At 31.0% G+C, this 17,839-nt stretch overlaps 2 protein-coding genes across 2 annotated transcripts in view; both read left to right on the top strand.

The window, feature by feature from the left end:
* LOC132945027 (uncharacterized) overlaps nucleotides 1–1,294 on the top strand; it is a 73,093-nt gene extending 71,799 nt beyond the window's left edge. The window contains exon 11 of the mRNA XM_061014636.1: nucleotides 227–1,294. Coding sequence (XP_060870619.1) covers nucleotides 227–372 — 146 coding nt within the window. The 3' untranslated portion in view covers nucleotides 373–1,294. The remainder of the gene's footprint in view (nucleotides 1–226) is intronic.
* A 6,061-nt stretch (nucleotides 1,295–7,355) lies between these two features.
* Nucleotides 7,356–14,451, top strand: LOC132944863 (valacyclovir hydrolase-like). Its single transcript, XM_061014385.1, has 5 exons — nucleotides 7,356–7,699; nucleotides 11,707–11,800; nucleotides 11,940–12,103; nucleotides 12,843–13,252; nucleotides 14,102–14,451. The coding sequence occupies exons 1-5, from the start codon at nucleotides 7,697–7,699 to the stop codon at nucleotides 14,196–14,198; spliced, it is 768 nt and encodes a 255-aa protein (XP_060870368.1). The 5' UTR covers nucleotides 7,356–7,696; the 3' UTR covers nucleotides 14,199–14,451.
* Nucleotides 14,452–17,839: the final 3,388 nt, after the last annotated feature.

Below are 17,839 nucleotides of genomic sequence, written 5' to 3'. Positions count from 1 at the left end.
CCCCCTAGAAAAATTTTGAAAATCCGCTACTGATATATTATGTAGTATTAACTTCCTATTTAGCCCCTACGTGTGCAACATGAAAATGGTAATGCGTAGAACGAATTTAAAGGTTAGGTTAATTAAATCCATAAAAGAGTAACTCTGCAGTTGTATGTACTTAAAAAAAACGGTAATACCGATTATTTTTATGTATTCATTTAAAAAAAAATTATGAATTTTTCAGGTATGTGTGACGGAAAACCAGTCGACTGGATGGATTCCAACGAAAAAGAAATTGCCTTGTGGCAGAGGATGTTGGACAGGCCAAACTTTTGGGTCGAAGGTTGCCTGACGTTGCGACCGTCGTTGGAGTTAGCGAGCAAAAATTAAAACTAATATTCGTTTATTTTTTATACACACAAAATTCAATTATTTTATTCTTCGGACGTATATTATATGTCTTCGTATATTTTTTTTATTATTATTATTCCGCTTCGTCGTGATGTGCGTGTACATTATATATCAGTATCATCATTAATAATATTTCATGATTATCATTATTATGATACAGTATTGTGTATTTAGGTACTCATCACCGATGGCGGCAACATTGGTCTTTGATTTCATTTTAATTATTTCTATTTTATTTTTTATTTTTTATGTTTTGTTGTTTTTATATAAACTCTAAGGATATCTGTGATCTGAGAATATTTCGATCGTGTAACAAACGAAGAATTTTATAATAATTATAATATGTATATCGGTCTTCCATTCGAATTTTGTACGCATCATATATTAATATTACTATTATTATTATATAATACATATTATGTAGTTTTAATATTTACTTACGTGTTTGTACGGATAGTTTGTCTACACGGATAGTATTTGTGCGTTTTATGTGCATATCGTGTTATTTATTTTTTGATAAATGTGCAGTATTTTTTTTATTTTATTTTACGTATTACTATTATTATTATTATTATTATCATAGCTTATAGACATATATACATGAGTATTAAGTACATTATAATATTATAATATGTAATATACAATTTGTCCGATCGTAGAGCAAAATAGAAAATGGGTTGGGGAGAGTACTCCTAAAAATAACACGTATAATCTCGTCCGTTTGGAATGACGAACATGTCATGTGTTGTAACTTTGCGTATAAGTAGCCAAAATAATATTATGTTTCTATCGGAAAACATATTTTAATGCATTTCCGATAAATATATAATATATTGTGTAGTGTAATATATATTGTGTACCCATTATACGATGTGTGCTGCAAAGTTCATTATTTTTTGTATGCATAGTATTGTTGTTTTTTTTTTTTTTTTATTATTTAAACCTGCGCGTCGGTGTCATTGTGTCGATAACTCCAAAATGCAACAACAGTTAGAATAATAATAATATTATTATTATCGAGCTCACATAATATTGTGTATGGTACTATGGTGCGGTACCTATATTCAAGGCTGGACATTAATGAGTTAAAAAGTTGAAGTTGAGTTAAAAAGTTAATTTTATTTTAACTTTTTAACTTAACTAGTTACTTTTGGGTTTTCATTAACTTAACTGTTAACCTACTAAATTTCTTTCTCAATTAACGTGAAATTAACGAGTTAATTTTTCATTTTAAGAAGTAATTTAAGTTAATTTATTTTGTTTTTAATTTTAAAATATTTCACTATTTCAGTCTATTTCGTTTTCATGTCGAAAAATATGTATCGTAAATTGTTTAAAGTTAAACATTTTTATCATTCGAATCTAACTTATATGGAAATACTGTATGAAGTATTAACACTATATCCTATAATTTAGTTTTGGGTTGGAAAAAAATTAAATACGCTAGCGTTGTATAAACAAATTAACTTTTTTTTAACTTAACAAAAAGTGTGTATTAACTTTTAACTTAACTGAGTTAACAACCTATAGTTAAATTACCTTTTAACTTTTAACTTTTTGTTATTGGTGCATATTAACTTAATTTAACTGCGTTAAAAAAATCATTGACTTGCCCAGCCTTGCCTATATTATATTATTTTCAAAACCTTTTTTTTTTTGTATGGGTTACTCTTCCTGTTCACCATTAGGTACAACCATAACGAACTTCTGCTTTTTAAATAGGAACCGCCTCCCTTTCATTTTTAACTATTAAGCAGATATTTTTTATTGAGATTTCTAATGTATCTAAATCAAAATTCAAGCGAGTAGTTTTTGAGTTATATAACTATGTGTACTAGGATAATATGGCTATGTGGTAATAGCCAATGGGTTAAGCAGATATGAGGGCTTAGATGATTGGATAAAGTTAGCAATTACTATTGATTTATCAACATAAATAATTTCTAAATGATCCAAGTATAATAAATACTACACCTAATATTACATAATAACTACACTATTATTGTTTATATTTTTATAAGAATATTTTTAAGGAATAATAATATTATACTCAAACTCAGCTGTAATATTGCAGTGTATTGTGGTATATATATTATTTTCAAAATTCAATATCGTGTAAAAAATGTGTCACACAACTGCCACGTTTGTCATAGACATTGATCACATAACATGATTTGAGTGAATGGAAAACATGTCATATTGGGAAATAATTCTTAAGTACAAGTAAGGAAAAAAATTAAATGAAATAATATAATCATTTTTTTTTTTTTTTGTACTAGTTACTCTTCCAGTTTAGGAACGAAAATTCATATAAATACAATACAATAAATACAATCACAAGATTCTACAATATTTAATTATTTCTACAAATACTACCTAAAAAATCTATATTTGAAATACCTCCACTGGGAGGCCTCTGCTCTCTGTTTTTTTTCTATGACAATATTTAACTTAGTAATTTTGTCACTTAAGCTTATTATTGTTCTAATTGAAAAATATCGCATGGTATAGAATTTTGATAAAAATATATATAATATACTGAGTGATTTTGTAAGCATACTCGCCGTATTTTTGTGCTTAAATTATGTATAATATGTTACGGGCAAAGTAGGAAATCCGGGCATTGTTATACAATGCCCGGGCACTGTGCACAATGCCCGAACATTTTGGCCAATGTAAGAATGATCATTTTAATACTCAAATTTGTCATACATTGACCGGGCATTGTACTAGATTGCCCGGGCAAAGTGTACCCTGCCCAGATTCAAGTGGGCAAAGTGAATTATAACAGTGCGCTGCACACTTTTATATCAAATTGCATTTATACGTAATAATATCACTACAAAACTATAATTATATTTTATTCGTACACAACAACGCGACGGCTGCGATAGTACTAACCGATCCGTAATCTAAACGATAAAGACGTGATCACACATTCACACAGTATTGTAGATAATATTTCATAATCGAATCATTAAATTCCTATTCGATATTTTCTAATGATTATTGTCACGACCAGTGGCGTAGGAAGACTCGTTAGCGCCCCTGGCAAACGTAGGAAAATGCGCCTTTTTAGCGATTAAAAAATTGACGAAAATACGGAATGATATATTTAACATTTATTCTAAAATCGATAAACCTTTCTTCAACCGTTACTTCATTATTTGAAATTTGTACGTATCTTATAATTTGTGATAACTGTTCTTTGTGTGAAAAATCAGGAGTACTATCAAATAATATAGCATAATATTTACTTTTTTTAATGATTTCAAGAATTTTAGTTTTAACAGTTTTTCCCATCAACTCAATAAATTCATTTTGTATGGTTGGTGAGAAATAACTGATTTTAGATTTTCCCTCATTAAGCGCTATTAAATGTTCTTTCAAAACCGGGTTATAGTGACTAATAAGTTCAATAAGATCAAGAAATATTCCCTTTTTTCGAGTCTAAAATCTTTTCTGAATGACCTCTAAGAGCAAGATTATTTCTACTGCAAAACATAATAATATCAACGATTATATTTTTAAAATACTGCGCCATTTTTCTTTTTCATTTTTCAACATTTGTTGTACTTCACAGTCAATAGTTTTATCATCAAGTAATCTTTTTTCTAGTTCACACACAAACACACACACACACGCGCACCGTTCTTTGTAGTGAAACACGAATTTAACGATAAACAAGATAAACAAAATCATACAGATTTCAAAATGTATAATAAAGAAATGTAGCTTTGAAGGTAGAATAAAAATAAGTACCAATTTTGAAGCACAAATTTGCGCCCCTTCATAATTTGCGCCCCTGGCGTAGGCACAGTTCGCCATACCCTTGCTACGCCACTGGTCACGACGGCGACGTCGCGTAGTCTGTCATTGTAGAGTAGGTAGTGCAGTTGCGTGTAGTGTTATTTTTTCTTTTGGTCAACGTTTTTAACTATTTTCTAAGTATTTGTGTACTATTTTCTAACATAAAATGGAAAAAAAGTTTAATGAGAAGTTTAACAATTTACTATTAAACAAAAATGCAAATGCTGTATTTTTAAATAAAGTAAAATACGATGAATCAATTTTAAAAGTGAATAATGTGAAAACTAAAACCACAAAAAACACTGCAGATGATTATAAATTAATTAAAAAATACGATGTTGTAAATATATCAGGGATTGAAAAGTTAGTAGTTCCAGTAGGTATCCAAAGGTAATTTAATTAAGTATTATGTTTACAACGAACAATTGTTTCAACTTCTTAATGAAACACATACGTCTGTGGGACATGGAGGTAGAAACCGTATGGAGTATGAATTGAACTTGAAATATAAAAATATAACAAGGTAGACTATAATGATATTTTTAAATTTATGTGACCACTGTCAAAAAAAAGGCAGTACAATTAAAAAAGGTTTAGTTGTAAAACCTATACTTTCGTCAGAATTTAACTCTCGCTGTCAAGTGGATTTAATAGACATGCAAGCTCAGCCTGATGGCGATTACAAGTCCATTATGGTCTATCAAGAACAATATGATTGATCATTAAAATATAATATTCAAATTCTGATTTTTGGAATTTTTTCATACACTCGAAGACTATATTTTCGAATCCTTGACATTTATGTACCACTCAAGGATGATCATGTGACATTACAAACTTCTCTTTTTCAAATTATTAAGCCGATGTTTTTTTGTTGAGATTTTTGATGTAACTAAATCGAAATTTAAGATATTAATTTTTGAATCATATAATTATATTTTTTTTTTTTTTATTTAAATAAACAAATATACAGTTTTACATTAATTGTACATTTGAATTATCTATCTTCAGTAAGCTAGGCTTGTGGCGAAGATAGAGAGTTATAAATTGATACATATCATGCTTAAAAACTAAAAAAAGGAAAAACTAAAACACTATTATTGCGTAATTATACAATACAAAAAGAGATAAATAAAATATAATACAATAAGGTTAATCTAAGTTTCATTTAGAGATGCATGTAGCCAATCATTAATTAATTTTTTAGCGTTATGATATTTGTAATTAATATTACATACATACATACATACATTATATTATTACATTATATGCACTAAGGATAATAATATGTCTATATAGACATATGGCAATGGGTTAAGTAGATATTAAGGGAGCTTAGACGATTTGAAAAAGGTATAACAGTTACTATTGATCTGTCAATATAAAAAAATTGTAAACAATGATCCAAGTATAATAAATACTACATCTATAATATTACATATTATATGGCTTATGTTTTTACAAACCATTTTCAAGGATTATTACCCTTATTGTAAACATTTTAATAACTCAGAAACTAATCATTATAATTTCGATTTAAGGGGCCTTCCAACTACTGCCGTTAATTTTTGCTCAAAAAACCTTTAAAATTAAAGTTGGTTTACGTTGTCCTATTTTGATTCTGAAAAAAAATTTTGACTCGTCAGAAAATTGTCTATAGGTCGTACGGAACACTAAAAATTAAATCTTATATTATTGTGAACTGTAATTGAATAATTTTAATTTTGTCAAAACAACAAGTAAGTAATTGTAAAATTGTGATTTGTTATCAAATTATTTACATGTGCACGAGCGCAGTGGCGTAGCCAGGGAGGGGCTAAGGGGACTATACCCCCCCCCCCATTGACTGTGTTGACCTTAGGATTTTATCAAGATTAATAAAAAAATAAAAAGTGTAAATAAAAGACATTATTGTATATTTTGTATTTTTTATATTTTTATGTGAGACTTAGCCCCCCCCCCCTATACAAAATTCCTGGCTACGCCACTACGCATGAGCGTTGGAGATTGGTACCCGCATTGAATTCCACACACGCTAATAAACATTTTACATTTACAACTAACATAGGTCCCGAGCTGCTAAGACGAGATTAGAAATTGCCTACACGTTCAATTTTCAGACAGTCATTACAGTGATGTAGTCGTAATTTTTTTACTGATTACACGTTTTAATGTACTTGATATGTAAACGTGGGGGGCTTCTCCCCCCCCCCCAACCACTATATATACTACGCTATTACTAATGATATATTTATAATTACATACACTTTACTACTACCTTACCGCAATTGAGTCTCTATAGTTTACAATCATACTCCTAAAATATATGATTATGCATTTAAATTGTTTATGATTACCTATGTTAATTTCTTAACCCCCCTATCCCCACTTCTTTTAAAGTCAAAAAACCTAAATATTTATTAATATTTATAGTCTTAAATGTATACTCGGTAGTATATAAATTAGGTATCACAACTTTGAATGATTAAAAATAAATGAAAACATCAAATTGTTTTATTTATGTAATTATTGTGTGACACAGTGTAGGTACATAAAATAATATTTTTTGACAAAATTATTTTCAGTAATGCATGTGACCGTGAATCTCGGCGTCGGCTATCGTTATAGATGAGCTTATAATTTTAGACGTATGATATATATATATAATAAATATAGATCCATGCAATGAAGTTAAAAATAGATGTGTAAAATGTAAAAATAATAATAGTTCCTAATGAACATGATCACAAGGAAATATGTTTGGTATTATTGGTTATTCGTTAATACTATTAATATTATTGATTTATAGCTATACAGTATATCCGTATACCTGCGTATCACAAATTATATTATAAGTATACGCATCAACCAAAAACTGGAGAAGTCGTTATACGCCGTATACCCGCGTATACGCTCCACTACACCACTGCAGCCATAGAGAGGTAATGCAATATTAAAGATTTATAAGAACTATGATTGATAATATATTAAAATATTTCTTTGAAAACATAAATATAATTGGCTTAGCGGGCCTTAGGTTGGGGACCCCTGCGTGTAGTCGGGTTAGGGTGATCGGAGAAATAGTAACCGCGTCTGATGATAACGATGACAGTCTGCGCACGACTACGAAAAATGTCAGTTGTATGGTATCCAACGCTCCCTCCAGAAACGAATATCCAGATATCGAATAGCATTGAAAAAATATGCCTTTTGCATCGGTTGGGACCGGTCGTGTAGCGATCGCGTTCGTCAGTCGGCAAAGAGCGGGAGTCGTCGTCGCAGCAGTGACCGTAAAAGTGGAAATAATATTGTACGGAAAATCCATTTTACTAAAAACTTAAAAAAAAAAAAACCATTGGAATTAAATTAATAATAATTAGACGTGACGTGTTGCCGCGTTAAAATATATAATTAGGCGTTGCACAAATCGTTCTTTTTATAGAAAACTGATATACTACGTTGGCGTTCTCGACGATCCGCCGTATCAGCAGAAATGGTAATTTCATGATTATGAGTAATGTATCGAGATTTATTTTTATATTTTATAGTATTTATCCCATACAAATTCCTTCCAACCCAACTGAACCGTTTTCCATCTAGTTAAATCCTTGTTCCTGCACTCTTTTCGAGTGCTACACTGTCTCGAGACTTTCGTCGAAACTACAATAATTAGAAAAACTATCCAGAACTATGGGTAATAATCGAGATTTATTTTTATATTTTATAGTATTTATCCCATACAAATTCCTTCCAACCCAACTGAACCGTTTTCCGTCTAGTTAAATCCTTGTTCCTGCGCTCTTTTCGAGTGCTACACTGGTCTCGAGACTTTCGTCGAAACTACAATAATTAGAAAAACTATCCAGAACTATGGGTAATAATATGTGGTTGACACCGCGTTTGCTCAAGTCTCTCCGTTTTCTAAACGCTTATCCGTCGGTTCACCGTATCCATGAAAATAAAGATAATACCTATCCGGTCAAGTTTGATTTTCCGATTAATTTCATAAATCTAACAAAACGCTCATACATTCTCTAATATATAGAATATTATTTGTGTATTATACTATATTATGTATCTAGGTACAGCCGAAAAGCTTTGTAGTAAGATTTTGACTTACAATTACTTATGTGTAACAAGACTATAATATTGCCGTACACAAACAATATTTTATTAGTTTTGTCTTGTGTAACTACCTCCAGTGATATGAAGTGCTTACATTATACATATTTATATTATTATTCACACAAAACCATTAAGAAATAATTGAATATACAAACAAACAATTGATTAACATAACGATGTGTTTATAACAATTAATAATAACATTAATCATACTATTACGTACATCATTAATAGACTTAACGAGTGTACAACAATAAAATCTAATATTAGGTTATCTAAATGTATTGTATTGTATCTTTTTCGTTAATAATTCATATCATAATAATATAGGCCGTCGGACAGCCATAAGACGTTACGACAATAGAACACCAAATGAAATGCATAAAAAAGGCATTGGTAGGTACATTACATAGGTAGGTATATCAGTCTAGCGTGGAGAGAAAATCCGAATTTCCTCATCGAGCGAGAAAAACCAGACTATGTTATACGTATTGCCCCAGCGGCCAGCCAAGCCATTCTTAGCTATATGACAATTGAACATTTTATGATTTTTTATTTAACTACAAAATTTGAACTTTAAATGTTTATAAAAAAAATCATGCCCACGATCTTGAATCTTTATCAACTGCTATAATAGTATAATATAATTATAACAACTTATGAGGAGCCTTGTATTGATGTTCAAACTTTTTGGCCCAACGAATACGATTTTATTGACATTTGTAGAATAAAAAACTAAAATATAATTGAAAATTTCAAAATTGCTATAAATTACTCAATACTCAGTCAATAGACATTAAAAGGCATCAGGCATGGACTGCGTGGAGAGAAAACCCGAATTTCCTCATCGAGCGAAAAAAACCGGATTATATTATACGTATTACCCCAGCGGCCGTAGATAAATGTATCTAGATAAAACAACAGCATCTTTATCTCATCTAGATAAGTAAAATATTAGGTATCTGATTGTCATCTAAGATAAACTGTATATACCTATCTAGATAAATAAACAATTTTTAGTTTCCATTGATTCGTTGGTAGTTTGGTACTTTTAATTTTTAATTTTATCTTATCATTGAAAATATTATTACACTATTTCTGAGTTAAACGTGAATATATTAATTTTTTTTTCATAGCAGTAATCGTATTGATAACAACAATCTAATACTATAAAATCACAATATTATAATTTATAATAATATAACATTCATACGAATGTGTTTTGTCATTTATTATTACGTTTCTCGTGTAATGTTGATTACTGTTTTATAGAAACGGTTTCAATGAAATGATATCGCGTTCTTGTCTATTTATATAAATCTAAATAATATTATTGTTATTACGTAAAAGTGTAAAACCCTCGTCCAGCAGCGCACATTATTTCGTGAACTCGTAATGGAAATATTCTATACTATAATATATTATAATTTATATAGTAATAAAGCATTAAGTATATATAGTATAGTCTTCGGAATTCGGCACTGTCCCGCTAGACGTTCACAACTTGGCGTTATAATAATAATATTATCTTGATTTTCGGATAGTGAGGCGGTGTCCGGAGAGTAAATCGGACATAAATAGCTCAGAACATAATAATATTTGGTATAATATCTCGAAAACAATAATATTATATTATTATATTCGTATTCAATAATTGCTAACGTTCACTCGCGGTCGTCGCTCAACCTTCAACCTCGGACGTATTTGTGTACATACTTCCATATTGGCTGTAAAACATTTAAGTACGTTTTTACCAATATTGTTTTTTTTATAATTTATTACATGTAATTCTATTTTGAAGTGGATGTCGTCCTAAAGATACTTGCGTGCATTTATTATCTATTAAATTAGGATGATAATTATTGTGGGTATAGCGTTTGGAGTTTTGACTTCTTAAAAAATATAACATAAGTTACCAATTAGTGATGATTGAAAAAAATTAATAAGTCTCGCAGTATTTCCATATTCGGTTTGAGTTGAAGTACAAAAGTAGGTACACAGAAATAAATCATTGTTCGACAGTTAAAATAAGGAATTGCATAGAAAAATTTGTTTATTAAAATTAATGGTCATAAAATAGTAAAATACTAAAAGGATTTGTATAAAATAATTAAGCAATATATTTATTTTTTGCGCATTTTAAACAAAAAATAAAAATATCTATTATGATATCTAGATAAAAAAAATATGTATCTTTATCTTTATCTAGATAAAAGTGAAAATGATCATCTGAATCTAAATCTAGATAATTGTTAACGAAATTATCTTTATCTTATATCTAGATATTATTTTTGTTATCTGGGCTCAACACTGTATCTGAGGATATATATTTTTTTAAATAACAACAAAAAACAAAATTGTCGTGTGAGAATTTGTTTAAATGGGTGAATATTCAATGTCTAATTTCAAACATTCATTAAAAAATTAATTTGACTTTCCGGTAAACTTTTTTTTTCGTTAAATGTAGGAAAAAATTGAAGCATTTTTACTGTTCCGAAAAGGTGATGGCAGACATAAACAAAAACACATAATTGTAAAATCTAACATGAGTCGTTCCGCTCAGAATCTAAAATTGTTAATTTGTCCATTTTTGATTTGTTAAGAGATATTATAGACAATAAAGATATATTAATATATTATGTCTGTAAACTAAAATAATTTAAATGTAAATATAATATTAGTTCAATTATTTTTATATTTTACATGCAATAGGTATATTTACAACAAGACAAAAGTAAGTACCTAAGTATGTATTATAATTATAAATAAATAAATTATTGATTTTTTAAATAAATCGTTTTTGTCAAATAAGCGAGCATGTGCAACGAGATACGGCTGACTTAAAAGTTTAGTGTAATGATATAATTTTTTTTTTTTGTTATTAAAGTATTTTTATTCAATCTGTTTCAATACATGAACAATTGATGAAAATAAATAAAATAAAATAAAATAAAAATAAATGACAGATTATCCCGTATGTAGACGCCTCCCAGCGGAGGTACCACGACATGAGTGTAATGATATGAGCGAATAATAATACATGTTTTAATCATATTAATATACCCATTTGCACCTAAGTGATACTTATAAGCTTCCCTTACCAAGTCATATTTACCCATGTTATTCTTAACGGTAACTAATACATTAACAAGGTCGGTTTTCCCCAGTGTTGGTGTACATTGCGTACATAGACGCATATTGTATTCATATATAGAGTGTCATATCCAGAGTGTTTGGGATTCGCGTCCTTAGGACGTCGTAATTTTAATAAAATAAAAATGTAGGTTAACATATTTTGTAAGAAATAATTGATAATTAAATTTGAAATATGTTTAAAAATGTTTATTACTCGAATAAAAAATTACCTATGTTATACAGAATTCTGCTAAAATCAAAGTCAACAACGTCGACATTAACTACTTCAAAGTCGGAAACGGGCCACAGAAACTGTTGATATTTCCAGGAGCACTAGGTACCTACCTATTCATTTAACCGTACCCCTAATAATTTATCTGTACGACTCTATAGGGTTTCTACTCCGGGAGCTCGTCAGCCGACTGATTCAGCCGCAGCGATATTATTATAATAACATATTTTACTTTTCCATGCAGGTCAAGTCAACGATTTTACACCGCTAACGGAAAATCTCGACCAAGAAAAGTACACGATATACGTATGGGATCCTCCGGGTTACGGTTCGAGTCGACCGCCGAACAGAGATTTTTCACCGGGATTTTTGAACCGTGACGCCGACTGTGCCATCGCACTCATGGAGGTAATAATATTATACGTAAAATATAGATATGCCCAGGCGCGGATCCAAGGGCGAAAGGTGCGGTCCCCCACAAATCCCTAAAAATAGGTTTTCGTTACGTCTATTACATTATGATATATTGGATCCAATCTTTTCTTTTATGCAGTCAACATACTTTTAGTTGCTTTTACGTATATTACTTTGTTCAAATTAAGGCTGTTTAGTAGTACGTTCAAAGACAATTTGGCGCACCCCCTCCTCCTCGTAAAAAAATTCTGGATCCACCTCTGGACACTCCGTCTGCGACGTAGGTACGACGCAATAACGGTTATCGTTTTCTCTTGCCCTCCGTTCCGGACGTTCCACAGGCGTTGGGCATCGACCGGTACTCGTACGGAGGTAATATTATACTTGTACATGTAGGTAGGTAGATACGCCAGGGGCGGATCCAATGTGGAAGGAGCAGAGGGTGCACCCCCTAAACAAATCCCTAAAAATAGGTTTGCATTACGTATATTATATTATGATATATTGGATCCAATCTTTTCTTTTAAATATTCCTGGAGGGTGAGTGGCCAACGTACTTTTAGTTGCTTTTGCGTACTATGTCTTAGGCGGCTTAACCGCACGTTTAAAGACAAATTTGCGCCCCCCCCCCCCCCCCCGATCAGACGTTTCTGGATCCGCCGCCTGCAGTGACTTGCGACGCGGTAACGGTTGTCGCTTCTCTTCACCTCCGACCCGGACCGTTCCTCTGCAGGCGCTGGGCATCGACCGGTACTCGATGTTGGGCTGGTGCAACGGCGGGTGCACCGCCCTGATCGCGGCTTCCAGGGCCGCCGACCGAGTGGACAAGCTGGTGGTGTGGAGCTGCAACGCGTACGTGACCGGCAAGGACCTCGAGTTCTACGAGACGACGCGCGACGTGCACAGCTGGCCGGATCAGTGGCGACTGCCGCAGTTCGAAATGTACGGCGAGAGGTACGTGTCGGACACGTGGTCCGGGTGGATAGACGCGTCCCGGAAGATCCTCGACGAGGGCGGCGGCGACGTGTGCATGGGCGCGCTGGCGCACATCGACGCGCCCACGCTCATCCTCCACGGGGCGCTGGACGTGTTGGTGGCCGTCGAACACGCCGTGTACCTGCACGAGAACATCAAGAGTTCGACGTGAGTGCAATATTATAATATTGTTGTTCTTAAGAGCCGGCCGGGCCGTTGCCGGTGGTGGCGATTAGGGGGGGGGGGGGATGAGCGCGACATAAGCGCCAAAACGAGATGAGAAAGTTGTATCGTACGAAAGCGCCAAAATCGTAGATACCTGATGGGTGCCACGGTTAATTGATATTTAAATGACAGATATTAAATTTAGAACTAGGTACCTGTAATTATATTATATTTTAACATTTTATTATTATTGACAATTTTTTATAAGATCGAAAAAATCAACCGATTTGTTAAAATTATAGTTTATTAATTTCTATTATATTTATTGACAATTTTTTATAAGACCCGACATTTTTAAATAACTACTTATATTATAAAATATTAATTTTGGCGCAAATGATATGTCATTTTTGTACCTTTGGCGTTTATGTCACATAGCCCCAAGAGGATAACGCAGCGGTAAAAATAAACCAGCGACCCGTGTAACTACGTTTCGATTTTTGTTTTAAAATGTGTGACACAACTAAATATGTAAATATTTAAAAATATGTAAAATAAAAAAGTCTCGTTTTATTCAGTTTTATTCTTAACACTCGTAAACATCGACTAGTCTCCACCTGGTCTGTGATCAGTGTTGGTTATGGTTATTCAAAATTTGTTTTTGTAAATGTCTTAAAATGTGTTCAAAGTAGCTCATATTACCTATAAATCTATATAATATAACTAAATCCTCCGGTTTGCTTATACAAGTTATGATTTATAAGTTATGAGTGTTACAATTTATGACAATAGCGTAATATGTTAACAAAAAATCACAACAATACTTATCGAGGAATTTTTTTTTCATTCCAGGCTTGAAATATTTCCAGATGGCAAGCATATCATACATTTTATGTTCCCAGAAAAATTCGTTTCGGTGGTGGATAAATTTCTTACTTCTATACAGTAAAAAATAGGTTACTACTTATATTATCATTAATTTATGTTAGATATATATATTTTATACATTATTTTACACTACAACCTACAACTTATAGAAATATAAGTTATAAAAATAACATTTTGTTTTAATTTGGAATAATATAAAAGTTATATTTTTAATTTGGAGTTCACAAACTAAATATAGCATACATGCGATGAATATACATAAAAAAATATGCAATTTACCAGTCAGTATATTATATTATATTATATTTATGTTAAACAACAATATATTTTAATCTTTCTATTGAAATTTTTTTTTAATCATTCCATAACCTACTTATGTTAATTTAAAATTACAAATTTGATGTGAGTATGTTACAAAACCACTCTACTCAAAACTATTCGTATTAATAAAAATATACTAGGTACGTCATAATTTTTTCTTTTCATCAAAACTGACTATATTTGTCGATGTTCGCGATGGACCATCGATCAACGATTTAAACGAAGCTATGTTGTAACAATGTCGTATCCAGGGGATGTGTAAGGGGTTGAACCGCCCCCCTCCCCCGACGAAATGTGTTAAATAATAAAAAAAAAATGGTAAATAAAATTCTGGGTACGCCTCTGTGTTGTAGATTCGTAGTACTCTCGCGTTCTACACCTGTGACCTGTACACTTAATTATTTAATAACAAGCACAAACGCGTATTGTTACTCGGCTAGATGTACGGAATGAAAGTTGCACAGTTTTTGTAAAATAATAATATAAACTTGACAATAGTATATACCTACATTTTGATATATTTAAAATAATAACAATTTGAAGCCATATATAGTTTATAACTCTGCCTGAGAAAGTGAGAACTATTAATTTATGTACCTACTGCAAGTTAAGAGTAAAAGACTAAAAATATTTAAGTTCTATTCAGTTCCTGGCTTCCTGTAATTATATGCCCGTTCTTGGCGTGACGTTATCGCGGAGTGTTTGGCTAAAAAAAATTAATTTTTAACCCCGTCTCCATATACCGTCCTCAAAAAAATAAATTATAAAAAAATTCTGGATAGGTACGCGACTATATTGTAGTAGGTACTCTACTTCTATACACCTGTACACTTGGTTACAATATAATAACGAGGAAAAACGTATAGTTTATAATTCTGCCTGGGAACTATTTTATGTACCTACTATAAGTTAATAGTTTAAGACTAAAAATATTTAAGTTCTATACGGTTCCTGAGTTCCTGTAATTATATGCCCGTTCTTGGCGTGACGTTATCGCGGAGTGTTTGGCTAAACAAAATTAATTTTTAACCCCGTCTCCATATGCCGTCCTCAAAAAAATAAATTATAAAAAAATTCTGGATTCACGTCTATATTGTAGTAGGTACTCTATTTCTATACACCTGTACACTTGGTTACAATATTATAATAACGAGGAAAAACGTATAGTTTATAACTCTGCCTGGGAACTATTTTATGTGCCTACTTTAAGTTAATAGTTTAAGACTAAAAATATTTAAGTTCTATTCAGTTCCTGGCTTCCTGTAATTATGCCCGTGCCTGGCGTGACGTTATCGCGGAGTGTTTGGCTAAACAAAATTAATTTTCAACCCCGTCTCCATATACCGTCCTCAAAAAAATAAATTATAAAAAATTTCTGGATAGGTACGCGACTATATTGTAGTAGGTACTCTCGTTCTACACCTGTACACTTGGCTCTAATATAATAACGAGGACAAACGTATAGTTTATATACTCGAATATCCTTTCCATTGGCCATTGCACAAGCGGTAAAACCTATAAATAATAATATTGATATTACATGGTCAATTATAATAACCGCCTTAAGTAATAATGCAGTTAAAAATATTAGCTTCTTTCTATTCATATATTTTGTTCTGCATAATAATATATTACATTTTCATAATATTACATTTTCATAATATTATTAAGACTAATTTTAAGCTATTTATACCACTAACCTATTCACATCGTTCTACCGTTATAATATGTCGCCCATGTTGGTATTCAAATATAAATTAATAACAATAAAAATAATACCCATAATTATGATATAATATTATAATTATTATTATTTATTAAAATTACCAGACAGGTAAGTATGTATTATATTAGTATTACTCGCTGAAATGCTGAATAGGTATCATAAGACAAACAAATTATGACCATCGTCTTTACTTTATAATAATATGTTATACTTACAAAACTATGTAACGTCATTTTTATTTTCATTGACTTAAGGGGACGTTACAGTGACATTTGTTGTCTCCGTCTTACAAGTGCGTAACATATTATAGCAACTTTTACGCTCAGCAGAACACATTTATCTCCGTTAATTTATAAGTTAGAGCGAATTGAGCTCTTATAAAATTTAAAGGTAAGACTATTATCTATACAATAACATAGGTTTTTTTTATTACATTTTAATTTTAAAGCGAGTCGTTATGTGTATTTTAAAATAGTAAACTGTTTGTACATCTTAAAATATTCATAACTCGCTTTAAAATTAAAATATAATAAAAAGTCTATACCATTGACTAGAAAATAATCTGACCTTTAAATTTTATAAGAGGTCAATTTGCTCTAATTTTTAAACTAACGGAGATAAACGTGTTCTGCTGAGCGTAAAATTTAAGACGGAAACAAAAAATGTCACTGTAACGCCCCCCTTAAGAATTGATTCAAGTAAACATTATATAATATATGCTGTTCATTTCCCCCCCCCCCTCCCCCTCAACTACTTGAGATCCTTTTTTTTTTTTACTAACACTTAGTACACAGTAATCAATTTAAAACAAATTTTTACCACGGAAAAATCAATTTTATTTTACAATTATTAATTAATTTTTATATTGGGTTTAATCATGACAGAAATACCCAGCCACCAGGCATGATCATTGATCACGCTGAATCATGCGCTAACGTCATATGCCCAAAAAAAACATTGAATTTCCCCTTTAAAATGTTGTGGAGCCGACGACGTCGCTTTACAAGTTTATAGTGTTGACACAGAAGACGCACGTGTGTTCGCAAACCATACCATGATAAATCGGTATTCGATGTGATCATATCTGGTTATTTATCTAATCGTGGACTGAAGTAGTTTTGCCAAAAACAAACCGCATAGGTATACAGGGTGTAACAGGAAAACCTGAGAAAAAAAATGATGCTATTTAAACGTATGACAAAAATTGTTAAAATTATATGATTAGCAAAGAGTTTAAGAAATTTACTCATGTCAGCAAATTCTCCAAAATAATATTTTGAAAAAAGTTATTACGTTCCGAATTAGTTTAACGAAGAAAGATTAGTATTTTAAAAATTTTAAAAATAAACTACTTGACTTAGATTTACCATCAAAATTGTTCTTATAATCAGACTAGTTATTTCATCTGTCAGGTCTTCCCGTTACACTCTGTATTATTATATTATAATTATATTATTATTATTATTATTATAAGAACATATTATTTATTAAAATATTTGTATTAGTTCATCCTTATCTGTAATTGATTTATAAATCTTTTTTTTTTATTATTATTATTCATAAAGTTTTACTGACGAATGTCATCTTAACTTATTGTTAATAACATAATTTTTTTTTTTTTTACATTTAGAAAATAAATAACAATTAAAAATACA

The sequence above is a fragment of the Metopolophium dirhodum genome, chromosome 5 (genome assembly GCF_019925205.1).
Source record: "Metopolophium dirhodum isolate CAU chromosome 5, ASM1992520v1, whole genome shotgun sequence".
NCBI classification, from domain to species: domain Eukaryota; kingdom Metazoa; phylum Arthropoda; class Insecta; order Hemiptera; family Aphididae; genus Metopolophium; species Metopolophium dirhodum.
This window is presented reverse-complemented; position numbering and strand designations above follow the sequence as displayed.

What these genes read in the sequence shown, in the direction of transcription:
- LOC132944863 (XM_061014385.1), top strand. An exon ending in GTGCCATCGCACTCATGGAG is followed by an intron (nt 12,104 to 12,842) that starts GTAATAATATTA and finishes GTTCCTCTGCAG; the next exon opens with GCGCTGGGCATCGACCGGTA. An exon ending in GAGAACATCAAGAGTTCGAC is followed by an intron (nt 13,253 to 14,101) that starts GTGAGTGCAATA and finishes TTTTCATTCCAG; the next exon opens with GCTTGAAATATTTCCAGATG.